Source organism: Syzygium oleosum, unplaced genomic scaffold (genome assembly GCF_021117445.2).
Source record: "Syzygium oleosum isolate NSW1041296 unplaced genomic scaffold, Sole_v2.1 Sole_v2.12, whole genome shotgun sequence".
In the NCBI taxonomy this organism is placed as follows: domain Eukaryota; kingdom Viridiplantae; phylum Streptophyta; class Magnoliopsida; order Myrtales; family Myrtaceae; genus Syzygium; species Syzygium oleosum.
The window spans coordinates 2,531,886-2,548,455 of NW_026607496.1; the positions used below are offsets into that span (position 1 = coordinate 2,531,886).

At 40.8% G+C, this 16,570-nt stretch overlaps 3 protein-coding genes across 3 annotated transcripts in view; 1 reads left to right on the plus strand and 2 right to left on the minus strand.

Moving 5' to 3' along the window:
• Window positions 1-7,437, minus strand: part of LOC115677139 (probable LRR receptor-like serine/threonine-protein kinase At1g06840) — a 32,162-nt gene extending 24,725 nt beyond the window's left edge. The window contains exons 1-2 of the mRNA XM_056316479.1: window positions 7,273-7,437; window positions 6,929-7,076 (exon numbers count right to left, since the gene is read on the minus strand). Of these exons, the coding sequence (XP_056172454.1) occupies window positions 6,929-7,076; window positions 7,273-7,372 (248 nt within the window). The 5' untranslated portion in view covers window positions 7,373-7,437. The remainder of the gene's footprint in view (window positions 1-6,928; window positions 7,077-7,272) is intronic.
• On the minus strand, window positions 1,664-6,426 carry LOC115677070 (probable LRR receptor-like serine/threonine-protein kinase At1g06840). The gene is made up of 8 exons (XM_056316483.1): window positions 6,365-6,426; window positions 5,290-6,187; window positions 5,127-5,198; window positions 4,984-5,055; window positions 4,450-4,524; window positions 2,496-2,564; window positions 2,237-2,305; window positions 1,664-2,005 (listed from the first exon to the last, which is right to left on the minus strand). The coding sequence occupies exons 3-8, from the start codon at window positions 5,192-5,194 to the stop codon at window positions 1,930-1,932; spliced, it is 429 nt and encodes a 142-aa protein (XP_056172458.1). The 5' UTR covers window positions 5,195-5,198; window positions 5,290-6,187; window positions 6,365-6,426; the 3' UTR covers window positions 1,664-1,929.
• A 6,208-nt stretch (window positions 7,438-13,645) lies between the features above and the next one.
• On the plus strand, window positions 13,646-15,630 carry LOC115677125 (pentatricopeptide repeat-containing protein At2g15690, mitochondrial-like). The gene has a single exon (XM_030600190.2). It carries the CDS (start codon window positions 13,679-13,681, stop codon window positions 15,482-15,484), a length of 1,806 nt encoding a protein of 601 aa, XP_030456050.1. The 5' UTR covers window positions 13,646-13,678; the 3' UTR covers window positions 15,485-15,630.
• The last annotated feature ends 940 nt before the right edge of the window (window positions 15,631-16,570 follow it).

Consider the following 16,570-nt stretch of genomic DNA (forward strand, 5'->3'; position numbering starts at 1 on the left):
AATATGTATTTTGGCCTTTCGAAAAATCAATTGGAATATTCATCTTTTAAAAATTCAATTAATGCATACAAATTCAAGAGTTTAGGAAATTATAAGTTATTCTAAATATTGTTGCTCTCATCAATGGCAAACTTATCATAGTTCATAATCAACAGTAAATTTTAAACTTATATATTGCGCAATCAAATATTTATTGTTTCTTGTATAAACTTTTTGCAAAATTCAAAATTCTCAGTTAAGAATTTCTCATATTTCTAAAGTGACCATGAAAATTGAATTGCTGGGCAAAGACCGCACGTGCCACGTGGCTCGACCTCGCGCAATCTTGACCCGCGCTCGAAACTTACCGGATTGATATTGTCCAAGAGTAAAATTTAGCAGATCATAGGGCCCGAATATATCACTCGTGTTAAGTGTAAATCTTGCGATATCGTTCATAAGCCGCTGGACCTCGCTTGCATTGAATTCACCAGAATAATTGCCAACCAGAGGATAAAATTTTAGAAACATCCTGAGCCTGGGACCTTTCTGCCATATGAAGGAGTCAACCACGAGCTGATAGAGTTCCAAGTCAAGATTAGAGGTTATGTAATACGTGAACTGGCCAGCATACGGGGGGAAATCAGATATACTAGGACTGCGTAAACGAATTCCAACACCAAGTGGTGCAGCACAGTAGCATGGATCTGGGGCGTCAGGCACATGTTCGTAACGGCCAGGGCAATGCAGATTCGGGCAGCTGCTGTTGTTCAAGTACGTAGAATTGGCAGGAGCATCAGCGCTGTCATCTTCAGGTGCACAGTAGGTGACAATGTCAAGTTCGTTTTCTCTTCTGCAAACAGGATTCCCTTGAAGCCTATGCATGGATAAATTAATAAGTCATCAAACTGCTCGCAACTGTGATAGAGCTACTAGATACAAGTGAATATGAATGGTGCTTAGTCAAGTTTATGTAAAATTAGTAATATTTAGCGGCTCTAAAATCAAAAGTTCACGATAATAGCTAAACCCAAAAACGAAAATGAAGAAAAAATAGCAGTGAATACATTGAAACAAAGGGAGTGATGGAAACTATGTATAACATGCCTACATCTTGATTAGCAGAAAGCGTACCTAATTGTGACATTTGGAGGAGGATTGAGACTGCCCACAACATTGGTAAGTGCATTGTTTTGGAACTCCCTGCAAGTAAAGATTCATATACAAGGGTAAGAGGACAAACAAATCAGGTACCTATGAAAGTTCTTCAAACAAGTAGGAGGTAACCCAGTAAAGATTTCAGGTAAGCCAACAATTCCTTTTCCTTGTGTTTCTTTCTCTAGTGCTCAATGTACAGTTTGATCTCTAACTTTTTATCTGGTTCAAATGAAAAATCTGTAATTGGGGCTTCGGGTGGGGGGTGGGGAGTGAGAGAGAGAGAGAGAGAGTGTGTGTGTGTGTGTGTGTGTGTGTGTGTGTGTGTGTGAGCGCACGTTCAATATTTGACAGTTCATATAAATATGATCCATAAAAATTCCTGGAAGGGGACTACGTGCACATACATCGCAATTTTAAGGCAGTCATACCATAAGTCATTGAACCACACAACAAAATGTTCATAGAATTACTAAGAAATAGCTAAGAATGGACCCATGATTTTATCTTTCTGCAGTTGGCTCACAATTTAAGTCTAGTTGTTGCTTGAAAATTGATATTCTGCCATATATTGGTCGGAACATCACCGGACAAGTAATTGTTGTGAAGAGATCTGCAAAAGACAAACATAGTCATCATTCCTAAGTCCATTATGTAACTACTTCCATCTGTAGAAAAATGATATAGCACCATCAATTGATGAAATGAAGTGAATAGCTGCTTAAAGCTTCAAACTAGGATTTTTCTATGAGTTTGACGGAAAACAAGAATATGTAATCAAAGTCCAGATGATCCTTACAGTTTTTGAAGATGGGCAAAACCAGAAAAATTTGAGGGAATAGTCCCATTAAGCTGATTTTGGGAGAGATCACTGCACGATGTGAAGCAAATCAATTAAATATGGATGAAGGATTATCATTACAGACGTACCTCTGACCAGTATTCAATTCCAGGTGTCATTATATTTGTATGTAAGTGCCTTTCTTGCTTATTATTTCTTTGTAAGAGCGTGTGAATGTGAGTGTGTGTGTGTGTGTGTGTGAGAGAGAGAGAGAGAGAGAGAGAGAGCAACACAAATAATTTGATCTCATGGAGCACCTACATAGTAGTAATATTTGGAGAAAGCTTGTTCGTGGGTATGCTTCCATTTAGGTTATTTGAGCTAAGATCCCTGCAAATTGAACAACAGTTTTGGTCAGACAGCATGCCCAGATTATTTGAGTCTTTTTACTTAACTTGATACTGCTCACATATCTCCTCATCCCATTTACACAGCTAAAGCCAAGAAAGAGCGAACAATTGGTAACATAATGGATGCTAACTGCCAAGCATCAATTAAAGAAGTAGAGATTGAAGCTTACAAGTAAAGAAGACCTGGGATGGTGCTAAAATCAGGAAGAACGCCTGCCAAATTGCAGTTTCTCAAACTCCTGTTAAGATCGAAAGATTCGAGTTTAAAAAGTAGAAAACTATCCTTTTTCTGAGACGAAATGGAGAAGAAATATGCAAGTTGTGGCAGTCCTGGCAGAAGAGTCGACGATCCATAAAGATGAAGAGCAAAGATTGCAATCTCTGTCCAACAGAGTAAAATTTTCGAATGCCCAAATACTGATTGAAATTAGCCTCCATGTGGCGCTGAGTTCTAAGGTAATCATTTTCACGTAAATGCAATATTGATAACAATAATTAGAAGCAATGCGACATCAATAAGCATGCATGGTTGTCTGTTTTCTCTTCAAACAAAAGAAACCAAGAAAGGTAGCCCAATGCTGGCTTTGGTTGCATGTTGTATGCATGTGTCACGGACTGTAATTCTCCCGTGCTCTCGTACGCTTATGAGTGAAGCTTGGTGTCGTCGAGGTGAAGAGTAAGTGATGCAGAGGAGACGATATAACTGGTTCGTGGGAGTGCCGTCAGGGTAGTTTATACTAGGAGTTTTAGGTTAGAATGAATAAACCTTATAAGCTCTGAAGGCAGGGTTGGCCTCCTGTGTACAAACTGGTCGGAAGCTAATGTTGCTCTCCTGATGAGGCCATGGCAGGCCGAAATCAGTTGTTGTGCCTAAAGCATTTTGTGTGTTTCGCTCGAGGGATTGGATGCTCGAGCTAAGCTGGGCGTGGTACGATCCGATACGAGGATGCGATTCACCGTACTATTCTTAGGAACAACTATAGAAATAAGGGTGGTCTGGGGTCTCAACGATTGGCCAAACACCGCACAGGCTATTCCATGGCCAAGGAACTGTCGGCCCGTGACAAATGGTATTAGAGTAGGGATCCCTCCAATAAGTGGGTGATTCGGGGAAAGCATGTGGTCTTCCCGGTCCTATGAGGGCGAAGAGTGAATTGCTAGGGCCAAGAGGGCTCGAACAGCGTGCAGCTCTCGTCTAGCTTCTAGGATGGCAATAGGGGCACATGGTAGAATCGAATTGCTCACTAAATAATAGACAACATTCCTGGATCAATTGGCTAATCTCAAGAGGAGGTATGTTATCACGTTTCCAACAAGGGGAGAATCCTCCATTGCTCTGTTGAGATCAGGAAAAGCCTAGTAGGCGAAAGAAGTAACTACCAAGGGAGTGCAGTTGGCTAGGGATGCCACACTTGTCAGAGAGCACAAGTGACTAGAGATTCACGAAAAGCTTTGATCGGGGAAAGCTACTAGTGAAGTGGAGTGGCCTATTCTGTTGGGCGAGCGTTGCCATTCATGTTAGTATCAGGGAGTGGCGTTGATGTTTAGGAAACATAGGGAAGCGACAGAACAGCCCGCAACGAGGGCGTTGCGGAATTGAGTAGGGGAGAATGTTACGGACTGTGATTCTCTCGTACTCTTACCCTTGTGAGTGGAGCTTAGTGTCGTCGGGGTGAACAGTGATTGATGCAGAGGGGATGATACAACTGGTTCATGGAAGTGGCGTCATGGTGGTTTGTGCTAGGAGTTCTAGGTTAGAATGAATATACCCTTAGGAGCTTTGAAAGCGGGATTGGCCTTCCGTGTACAAATCGGTTGAGAGTTGATGCCGCTCTCCTGACGAGGCCATGGAAGGTCAAAACTAGTTGTCGTGTCTAAAGCGTTCTGTGTGTCTCGCTCGAGGAACTGAATGCTCGAGCTAAACTGGGCGTGGTACGATCTGATATGAGGATGCAATTCGTCGTACTGTTCTTAGGAACAATTATAGAAGGAAGGCTGGCCTGGGGTCTCATCGACTCGCCAATCGCCGCACAGGCTATTCCGTTGCCAAGGAACTGCCGGCCCGTGACATATGCATGTGTGGCGTATATGCATGCAGGTTAGAGAGAGATAGAGAGACCTTACAATTTCAAGAGTTTAGGCATGTTGGAATAATTACTTGGGATACCATTCCCCTCAAAGTTGTTGTTGTCCAGTTGGCTGCAATGAAACAACATAGTTAAAATTTTAGATAGTTTCTAGTAATAGAGGATCAAAATTTCATACTTTAATTGTCTGTATGAAACTTTGTATAGCAGGATTAGATCCAAAGAACAAGACAAACAACCCCAAGCAAAGCTGAGCTCCCGCTCAAATCTTAACTGGATATACCAGCTTAAAGTTCCCTTAAATGAGCCTATACATTTTAAGGTTCCTCAATAAAGGAATTCCCAGAAGCTGTTTTACTTTTTTAAAGACCAAAGTAGTCATAATTGTTTGTCATTTTTGTTTCTGCACTTATTCACTTATTCAACAAGTAATGCTGTCCAAGTCGTTTCAGTTATATGCAACAATGATTATGTGATAATTTCAGCCTAAAAAATCATTTGCTTAGATAGCAAGGAGAAAAAAGCCTGTGTATAAAAATAAGGCTTCATAAAAATAAAAATAAAAACATACAGAATCGTCAGACTGGGCATCATATGGAGCTCTGGTGGGAGATAACCTGACAAGTTGTTGTTATCCAAAAGGCTGCAAGCATTCCATTAGACTGTTAAAAGAAAGAAGGAAAAAGACTGACATAATGTGAATAACATACTCACAAGTGTTTAAGAGTCTGTAGTTTATAGAGCTCAGGAGGAATCTGGCCACTGATGGAATTGTTGTTCATGTGACTGCAAGACACAGCATCCGAGGACTAAGAGTAACTAATCTGGTTACCTTGCCACTAAACCAAATGTTGATCTTATTATCTGTAAAGCTTACAAGTGCTGAACGTTTGACAAATTTACAAATGAACTGGGCAGTGGTCCTGATATTTGGTTAAGGTCCAGCTGAAATTTTGTTATATTGGGGAGGGATCCGAGCTCATCTGGTAGAGGACCTGATATATTGTTTCCACTTAGAAGCCTGCATTAAATATTGCCTCCATAAGTTGCTTTTGCATATTATTATCAAGTTTCATCTGATAAAGAAAGTATTTCCTGTTTGCTAATTGCGCAGAAAGAATATACTAATGAAGCTTCTATGAGCAAGTACACTGCATTCATCTCCAAGAAAATTTTGAACATCGCCATCGTGTCAAGTCAAAGCAAAAAACTTAATAAAAAGACAGGCAAGATTATATTCATACTGAAGATCTCGTTCCGCTGTTCCATTAAGAGTGTTAACTGGCATGTGATGAAAAGAAATTATCTCGCATAGATATTCTGTATCTCTGAATAAAGAGAGAAGTTGAGTCTATGCAGTAATAAACCTAATCAACATCAAGCCGAAAACATGAAACATGACAGCAGACAATTGGACGTAAGTTTGTCCGATTATATAAATGGATATGCTGAAAGCAGTTTTTGTACAATAAACAGTACTTCCCAGATATATAGTTAATCACCCCTGCTTATATAGATTCGTCCGTCATCATGCCTAATTCAATACTCTGTAACAGACGAAGGAGAAATTTATCGAACTGAATTGAAGTGCGTATAACTATCAGTGAAAAACGAAAGAAGGCTGCAGATAGGCTCATCTGTGAAAAATTCTATAGCATCGTAGCATATCCACTGGACCTAGTACAAATTAAGTTCTCACATACAGGAGGTGCAAAGAAGTCATGTTGCCGATCTGCTTTGGTATGCTGCCACTTATGTTGTTCCACATAAAATCCCTGCCAAGAAATGTTTTGGAGTTGGGAAGGGGGAGAGAGAGAGAGAGAGAGAGAGAGAGAGAGAGAGAGATCAATGGCAACTTCAACTTTCAAATTGAAAGAAGTGCGAGTTTACACAGGCATGAGCACGACACTTCACAAAAAGGAAAGTAGGACACGGTTAGACCAGCGGCATACAAGTAAGTCACATAGGTGAGTACACCAAGCTCAGGAGCTAATGTTCCTGTCAGGTTCATCTTTAGCAACCGCCTGCACACGAGAGAAACCACATGAGAACAGACTATCACCACATATATTGATACCATTTACATGTTTTAAATCAAGATCTGCTTTAGGATTTCAAGATGGAACTCCTGTACATGAATGGACAGTTTGACTCCCACATATTCAAAAGTTCTGCCATCTAACAACATAGAAGAGTATCATTGAACCAGAATCCAATGCTAGCAGAGATATTACCACAAAAACCTATCAAAAGATTTAAAGCTAGAAAATTCTAAAGGAAACACCAAAAGCAAATATCAGATGAAACACCCGAAAAAACATAAAACTAATGGGAAATCTGTTTCTCACTAGATAAGCAATGATGGTATCTAAAGTAAGGTTTAGCATATATTTGTGAGGCAGAACAGGTCAATCGGTACTTCAAAACAAGAGAGAGAAATGTTCAGTTCTTTAAAATCATATATAGAATTGAACATACAGTTCTTGAACTTAGGTAAACAAAAAAAATGAACTTACAGTTCTTGAACGTGCAAGTAGCCATCAGCTAAGATCTGTGTGCAGATGACTCCAGTCCATTTAGAAGTGCAGGGATCGTTCTTCTTCCAGTTGCGAAGATTGTTATGTGGATCTCCAAGATTACTACGAATTGCTTTCAGAGCACTCACTGCAAAGCATTAGAATCCATCTAATCATAGCAAGAATAAGAACAACCGCAAATCGAAAACATCATCTTGTTTGCTTGAAGATCATCTTTTTCTCGCCATCTCCTTTCTGTAATTCTCAGGGAAGAGCATAACTTCATATACCGACAGATATATTGCAAGACCACACGACAAACAAGAAAAAGCAAAGAAACTGACGTTCTGCCGGGTGAATGATCTGTGCCGAAGCGAGCGAACCGAGCCAACATGCCGATAAAGCAACGGCCACTCCGACCAACAGAAGCCGTTCCCTCGCCATCTCCGAAACACAAAGTCAAGCACTATCAAAATAGAATCGAACTCCCCTCATTTCTCTATATATAAACGCCAGTTTATCGAGAAGAGAAACGAGAATGCATATGGAGACTGGGTGAGGTCAACCGAGCGGGGAGTGGCGGGAAAGGGCCGTCTCTGTAGACGCCGTGGATGCGATGACGTGAGGACCGTCGGGGCCGGGTCAGAGGGACGGCAGAGAAAGCTGGAAGGTCATGGGATTCGGCAGAGGGTGCAACTTGTCTCGGATTGTGATGGGAGTTCCTGGTTATTTTATGCACAGAAACTTGGGGACTTGTTCTTCTTCCTCCTGGAGAGTGCGTGTGTGTGTGCAACTTGTGTGGCGCGAAAGGCTCGCGCTGCTTTGGTCATGTCGAGCTTTTTTTTACAACGGACGTCATCTGCAGTGCACTGTGAAATCTGAGAGTATAACGTATGTAAAACGACCATGACAACGGTGGGTCCTGTACAATATTTGATGTGGTCTCCAAACTGTTTTTTTTTTTTGCTGTTAATTTCACAAAAAACTCCAAATTAGTACATATATGATAAATTTACCCCACGCTAATTTTTTGAACACCAAAAATCCCAAACTGGTACGTCTGTGACAAATTTACCCCCCGTTAAATTAAATTAATGCCACGAAAAATCACAAACTGGTACACCCGTGACAAATTGAGGGTTAAAATCCCAAATCGATACATCCGTTAACTGCCACATGTCATCCAATTCAGAAATTTGACGGTAAAATTTAACGGAAACAATTGGAGGATTAAATTGTCACAAATGTACCAGTTTAGAGTTTTTTGTAGTCAAAAAATTAGTTTGGGGTAAATTTGTCACATGTTTACCGGTTTGGAGTTTTTCGTAGTATTAACCATTTTTTTGCATTTAGTTTCTAAACATTTAGGGTCGACCGAAAAGATTATTATTTAGAACTTTTTTTTTCTCTTTTTGTTTCCATTATCTTCTTTGACTTCTTAAAATCTAAATTATTATCTAATTTTACAAAAAAAAAATATTGCACATTTAAAAATTTCTAGATTAAGAATAAGTTAAAAGGGCATAAGACTAGAAAAAACACTTTATATCAACGAGTGTTTTAGTCGGCTTTTGTGCCTACCAGACTAACACTTTACATTTTAAAAAAAAGAATGACATGCGGATGAAGGAGACAACAAGTATTTTCAGGGACGGTAATAATTTCCACCAAGCGAGCTTTTCCTAAAACCATATTTTAATAATAAAAATAAAATTATTCCCCGGGGTGCATAAACAAATATTCCGGTGAAAATTGTAGAAGAAGTCAAGATGGAAGCACTTAATTGATAATTCACCAATTCAGGTACCTCTCTCAATTTTCCTCAATTTTGTGGCACTTGGGACAGAGACATCGACTTATAATACTAATTAATCTTACAAAACTGTGGGCATAAACTATAGAGAAGCCTCAAATCACTGAAATTTCAACACCTTCACTAACTCTTGGACATGAAATTGAACCAATCATTTCGACTTAGATACTTTATTCCCACATCATTGGACTCGTTCTTTGCATTTTCATAGTCAATATATATAAGGCGTTAACTAGCCAAGTCAAATGCTAATCCACAATGTTCTTAAATTCGATTTTTCCTAGAGTCGATTAGACATTTGAAAAAGGAATTGGAACTAGATTTCATCTATCGAAGTGACGAGCATGAATTGATCTCCCACCAATTGTTCTATCAAATGTTTGTCAAAGTAACTCCGTCACTTTCGCATACCTATCGAACGGCAGCCCTTCCTGCGAACCCCATCTAAAGTAGAGGATAAGAACCTCTTAATAAACAAAGGTTTTGACTTGTGCCAAAGGAAAAGGGAATAAGTTTAGACTTAATTCTTATGAATTGACCAAACTCCAAGTCAGAATGCGTGCATGCGTGCACAACTCCATATATATCGCAAAGATTTTGTTGACAAGTGCCTTCGGGATACTAGTTAAATACTTGATAAAAGGTTTTCGGATCACATACTTCTTCGACAATGCATGCAGTCGGCATTAGGCATGCTTAACAATATAACACGTATAATGATGCATTTATCACATCTGATTATATGTGAATTTGGAGACACGTCTATATAAGTGATTGTGTGTATAAGCATGTGTAGATATTCATGTATTCATGAGCATAGATTTCCACCATCTTGGGACATCTTCACTACACAGCCAACTTGCGGATATTAGCATCAATTCAAACTCAATTGAATACTAGATTTCCGTTTGGTCACTAGAGCCGGTTGTCATTCTAAACACCTTTACTTCAAAAAGTAACACTATTATTTAGGTAAGATTGTACATTTCAATTCTATACTTTCACGTTTTTTTCTAATCAAGATTATATACTTTTAATTTGCCTAATCTAGTTCTTCTTTTTTCACGGAGAACCTTTCACCGAACGTCGTTTCGGTTTTTATTAAGAGGAGGCGGGTTCGGTGGGGATTCCAAATAAGAGTCTTATTGAATCATAAAGAACAAATATGCTTCGTCGGAATTTAATCAACGACAAAGTACAAAATACTTTATCGGAATTTAATTGATGGCAAAATGTAATGATAAAGATACAATGTCGGAATTAAATCGACGATGGAGATATCTAAAACTACAACTAAAGTAAGGGAATTAAAAGATATTTAAATTGTGGAAAAGATAAATTGCGAAATTGTAAGGATAAAGATAAATTTACGATAAAGTGTTTTTTACGATAGGGCTTTACAAAGATTACACTGGGGTATTTAAAATAGGGAAAATTACCAAAAAAGTCCTAAACCTTTTGTAATTGTGCCAATTCAGTCCTAAACCTTTTGTAATTGTGCCAATTCAGTCCATCCGGCCACTTTTGGCCGGCCGGCGTTGACGTGGACATTGGCCGGCTGACGTGGCAATATTTTATTATTTTTCGAATTCTTTTTATTTTTTTCTCTCTTTTTTTCCCCTATATTCTTCCCCGGTCGCCGGTTCGACGACCGGCGAGAGGCTGAGGCCGGCGAGTTCAACCTCGCCAGCCATGGGCGAGGCTGGCCCTCACCGTCGCTGGGCGAGCTCGACCTCGCCCAGCCATGGCGAGGCTTGACCTCGCCTGGCAACGGCCAAGTCTCGCCAGATCTGGGCGGCCTCATCGTCGCCGGGCGAGGCCATGACCGGGCGAGGCCTCACCCGGCGACAGCGAGGCCACCTAGATCTGGCGAGACCTCGCCCGGCGACGATGAGGCCACCCAGATTTGGCGAGACCTCGCCGTCATCGAGTGAGCTCGACCTCGCCCAACGACGGTGAGGCTCGCTCTCGCTAGTGCCGGCAAGGGCCAGCCTTGCCCATGGCCGGCGAGGTGGAACTCGCCGGCCTCAGCCTCTCACCGGTCGCCGGCGACCAGGGAAGAAGATAGGGAAAAAAAAAAGAAAGAGAAAAAAATTCGAAAAAAAAATTATTAAAATATTGCCACATCAGCCGATCGGCATCCACGTCAGCGCCGACCAACCAAAAGTGGCAGGATGAACTGAATTGGCATAATTGCAAAAGGTTTAGGACTTTTTTGGTAATTTTCCCATTTAAAATCTCCTAGAGATAGTTACAACTTTGGAATTCAAATAAACAAATAACTTCTTAAAGGCAGTTACTAAAAGTTACTTCACGAACCCTTATTTAAAAAAAGTTATACAAATCCTAAATTAATGGATATGTACATAATCACCCAACAGACATCTTCTTGTTGATTGCTCACCATCAATAGTGATGACTGTGTTAAGAAACTTCAAGGCTCGTCGATAACTGTATTGTTGATGACTTCATTAACGAGTTGTCGATTCCTTTCATGTTATTAATAATTGTGTTCACAAATGACCATACTCTACTCTCATTAACTAAATCTATCACTGTTCGATAATAAACAAAAGTTGGTCAATTTTCTTTTTGTGTATACGAATATTTGATTAATCGCGGACTTTTAGGAGTATAATGATAATATCATCGGGCAAGAAGGAAATCGATCTCCTATTCATTTTTCCTCATGAAGGTGGAGTCCAAATGGCCTTTACATTTTCAAATTTGTTTTAATTTCGACACATAGTATTTTTCAGATTTTGAAAAAAAAAACCATCTAACTGCAGATTTTTTTCATGTTTAAATTCACACTAAACCATGCCCATACAATGGGCTACTATCCACCCGCATATGACATCTCTCTTTAGTCTTTGATAATGGCAAAGTTACTAACTAAGTAATTAGTCATATTTTGGAAATTTTAAATCTATTCATGGAGTGAAATCATAAAAGTGTTGCTATATGTTAGTTAACTTAGATAGTTGTACCAATTGAGTAAGGTAAAAGAAATTTGACCAAAAACACTTCACGTTATACTCGATGGATATTCGAACTGGACTGATCATAATTGAATACATCTAAGTATTGATGGAAAATAGAAAAGAAACAAAAGGGAACTAGATCTCAACAAGTGTCATGGGTCAAAAGCTTCTTGGCCAATGACAAGTCTGTGTGGTGTCTAGTGAGTCGAAACACTAGGCCAATCTTTTCGCGAGAGATCGTTCTCAAAGATAGTGTAACTAATTGCATCCTCATAAACATTGATGGTATTACATCGAATTTAACTTGGGCATCTTATATCGCGAGTAAGATATACATTTCACTTTCAATACAACAAACGGTTTCGACTTGCGATGGCCATCATTAGGAGAGTGATATTAGCTCCTGAACAGTTTGTTCATTAGAGGCCAAATTTGCCTTTAAATATCCTATAAAATGATAATCATTCCATCCCTATCTTAGCACAAACATCCTGAGCCACTCCCACAAATCAGTTGAATCAACCATTCTCCATCTCTCACTCTTCATTTCGATACTACAAAACCCCACGTTTCAGCCCATATCAGTATGTGAGAAATCGGATGGTAACATTCTCCCTCACCCAAATTCAACGCCGTCCTCATTGGGGGCTATTCTTCCGCTTCTTTGCATTCTTCAACCATCGCCGCCACTCCCTCTGGACTTACATGAATGACAAATACTCACCCAAAAATATAGACCAATCCACTCTATCATTTGCTACCCCCTGTCAAAGTTGTTGGCGAATCTCCACTCACTTTGCACTCTCCCTAATAAGCGTGACATTATGAGCCTACTATGCTCCCTTAGTAGTACTTTCTTTCGCCTACTAAATTTCTCCTGATCTTAGCAAATCAACAACCATTTCTCTTCTCATTGATAACGTGGCAATAAATGTCTTCTTAGAATCTGCCCACATAGTTTGAAACCCTGCTCTAATATCACTTTTCACTAGCCAAAATGTTCATGAACAAGGACATGCCCGTGCGGCACCCGTTGAGCAGCAACTCCGGCCTTCCCTCGATAGATCATCCCTAATGACCATATTACAAATGGAATTTCCATAATTGATCGTATCACGCCCAATATAGCTCCAGCATCTAGTTTCTGGGAAACATACGTATCACTCCGACACAATAATTGATTTCGGCCATCCTTAGGAGAACAACACCAACTTCTAACCAATTTATACACGAGAGGCCTACCCTTCTTTAGGAGATCCTCTAATATTATCATATCCCTAAATTTCTAGCAGAAACACCCCGATGCCGCTTTCACGAAATTAGTTACTATCGATCATTCTCCGTCTCTCGCTCTCCACCCAAAATACCACCAAAACCCCTCTTTTCAGCCCAAATGGACACGGAAGAAATCGAATCGAGACACCAGTAGCCAAGGCTCGGCTTCTTGTCAGTCCACCACCTGCAGAAGTTGGACGATTGCTAGTCGAGATCCTTTTGTAATTTTAAGCCGCAAGAGCAGAAAAATAAATCCTAAAGGCAACATAATTTAAAAAAAAAGAAATAAGATAAAAAAAAAAAGGAGAGAAAATGTAAAGCCTTGTCCACGCATTAGGAAAAAGAAAATGCAAATCCCACAAAGAATAATTGCAAATTAGGGAAGGCAACTAATTAAAGTTCGATCTTACAAATGGTAAGAAAAAAAATTGCAAAAATTTATAGATACCTATAAACTTTTCTCAAATAATAAATAGAAAATATTTATTAAAAGGGGAAAATTTTGAAAAAAAAAAACAAATAATGTTTTTTGTCGAGCAAATAATGAACAGAATATAGACCTGAAAAACATTGAACTGAAGAAACCCTCCGTCTCGTCCATCGTCTCCATCGTCCATCGTCTTCGAAGCTCGGAAACTCTCGCTTCGCTTCCTCGTTTGAACAGGCGGGGCGGCGAGCATGGCGTCTTCCCTCGTGAGGCAGCGGCGCCCCCCGGCGGCGGCGCTCTCTTCTCTCTTCTCCCTCTCTCGGAACCATTCCGCGGCCGCCCATTTGGCCGCCTGGCGCCGCCGGACCTTGGACCTCTCGAGAGCCCTCAGCACGCACGCGGTGCCGAACGAGTATCCTCCCGCTCCACCGTCTGATTTTAGGACTTTCAACGGAAACCCAGATGAAGGGGCGCAACAAAATCAGTACTTTCACCCTCAGAACCCGCAAGGGAGCGCTCATGGTTACCAGAACCAGAGCTATCCCAATGCGGGATGCCCTAGTCAGAGTCGGAATCATACAGGCCGCGGATACTCTAGTCCTGCTCCGGTTTATTCGCAGCAGCAAAGCCCTGAACAGTGGAATAAGCAGGTTCCAGGACAGGGTTATCCTGGGCAGCAGAATCCTAGTCAGTGGAATACCCAGAACCAGGGCTATGGTCAGTATCAGAGCCCGACTCGGGTGAACACCCCTAACCAGGACTATCAGCAACAGCCCAGCAGCCCTGATCAGTGGAACAACCAAAATCATGGGTATCTGCAGCCGAATAATCGCAACCAGTGGGCACCACAGAACCCGAGGACTAATCAGTGGAACCATCAGCAAGCAAATGTAGTGGGTGGGATGGAGAATCGGGCGACGGAAGCTCCTGCTCCGGGGCCTTCGATTGCTGATCTGAGGCAGTTGTGCCAAGGAGGGAAAGTTAAAGAAGCTATAGAGTTGATGAATGAGGGGGTTAAAGCCAATGCTGACTGCTTCAGTTGGTTGTTCGATTCGTGTGGGAAGTCCAAGTCTATTGAGAATGCGAAGAAGGTGCATGATTACTTTTTGCAGTCGACGTGTAGAGGCGATCTTCAGATGAAGAACAAGGTTATTGAAATGTATGGGAAGTGTGGCAGTATGATCGATGCTAGGAGAGTTTTCGATCACATGCTTGATAAGAACATCGACTCGTGGCATTTGATGATAAATGGGTATGCGTACAATGGGTTAGGGGATGATGGGTTGGAGTTGTATGAGCAGATGAGGAAGTTGGGATTGAAGCCAAATGAACAGACTTTCCTTGCAGTTCTGTCAGCATGTGCCAGTATAGGGGCTGTGGAAGAAGGTTTTATACATTTTGAGTCGATCCAGAATGATTATGGGATCAAGCTTGGGATTGAGCATTATTTAGGGGTTATTGATGTTCTCTGTCAACCTGGGCATCTTGCAGAAGCTGTGGAGTATATTGAAAAGCTACCATTTGAGCCCACATTGGAGGTTTGGGAGGCATTGAAGAATTACGCCCGGATCCATGGCGATCTTGATCTTGAAGACCATGTTGAGGAGTTGATGATGGCTCTTGATCCTTCAATCACTACTGCTAATAAGATTCCTACACCACCACCCAAGAGGCGCTCCGTAATCAACATGCTTGAGGGGAAAAACAGAATCAGCGAGTTCAAAAATCCTACTCTTTACAAGGACGACGAGAAATATAAGAGTGGAAAGGAAGGGGGTTATGTACCGGACACAAGATATGTACTTCATGACATTGATCAAGAGGCAAAGGAGCAAGCCTTGCTCTATCACAGCGAGCGACTCGCGATAGCTTATGGACTTATCAGCACTCCTGCAAGGACGCCTCTTAGAATCATTAAGAACCTTCGGATCTGCGGCGACTGTCATAATGCGATAAAGATCATGTCCAAGATTGTGGGTAGGGAACTAATTGTTAGAGACAACAAAAGGTTTCATCACTTCAAGGATGGCAAATGCTCTTGTGGAGATTATTGGTGATCCCTTCTTGTTTATTTATACTCGTTCCGCATGTACCTAATGAGAACTGTCTTGCTCTAGGCAGTTGGCAAAAGATACTGAGAAGTATAGCTTTTAGTGATGGAATGAAGTGATGCTGCCAATTGTAGGGGTGAATGTTCCTGATATATTCTCTTCAGTTACCACAGTTTTGCTTGTCCTCTTTGTGTCTAGTTCTTCAGTTTTCTGGTTTGGACTGATATGCAGAGTTAGCCTCCTTTTGCGCTTTTAGGATAAAGAATTGGTTGCCGATGCACAATAACGGCACATGTTGCTCGGGACTTGGGTTTTGTTCACTTCTTGTGTGCTTGGATTGTGCTCCTTATTCATATTTACTTTGCCAAAATGCTGATATAGTATAGGATGTGCGTGTATCTTTTGGTCATCATCAAGGCTCTCGTGGATCATGGCTGAGTACATGACGATGCCCTTTGTCATTATATTTTAATCTTGGGATAAGTGGAAAAGTGCATTTTCTTAAGACACGTAGCACTGATATGGCGCCCATCAAATGTCAAATCATAAAAACCTGAAATTTTAAACAGAAAAGAGGATAAAAAAATCGATGAAAACAGAAAGGAAAAAAAAAAGAAGTGATGAGCTTTTTTCCTTTGTTTTTTCTTTTTGGTGGTTTGACTCTGTTGGAGACAGATGCAGAATAAGAACAAGAAGAAGAAGCTACAAGAATCGCCAGCTCTCAAGCTGTGCTCTCTGAATCTCTCTGAATCACAGACCTACAAATAAATGAAGAAGACAAACATTCTTGAATCCTTCAAATCACAAAGCGCTTCTTGTAAACTCAGTCCTTGTGATCTAGATTTTCTTATTTATTGATGACGTTTTGGCAACGAGCGAAAGATTCGAAGCACAAAATTCTGATGCTCTCTTACAGAACAATTCAAGAAGCCAGAGCGGCCATGGCCAAGCTCAATGAAACTCGACTAGCCATTGCCACAAGCTTGAAGAAGCTTGGAAGCTAAGGCAACCATGGCTGTGAGCCCAAAGAAACTCGAGCGGCTATGGCTAAGCTTGTCAAAGCTTGAATGGCCATGGCCGCGAGCTTGGAGA

Bases quoted from the DNA above. Each gene is read 5' to 3' on its own strand.
- LOC115677070 (XM_056316483.1), bottom strand. From the start codon at position 5,194: ATGAACAACAATTCCATCAGTGGCCAGATTCCTCCTGAGCTCTATAAA. The intron at 5,056-5,126 runs GTGAGTATGTTA...GAATGCTTGCAG, and splicing joins CTACAGACTCTTAAACACTT to CCTTTTGGATAACAACAACT. The intron at 2,565-4,449 runs GTAAGGTCTCTC...CGATCTTAACAG, and splicing joins ATGCCTAAACTCTTGAAATT to GAGTTTGAGAAACTGCAATT.
- LOC115677125 (XM_030600190.2), top strand. From the start codon at position 13,679: ATGGCGTCTTCCCTCGTGAGGCAGCGGCGCCCCCCGGCGGCGGCGCTC.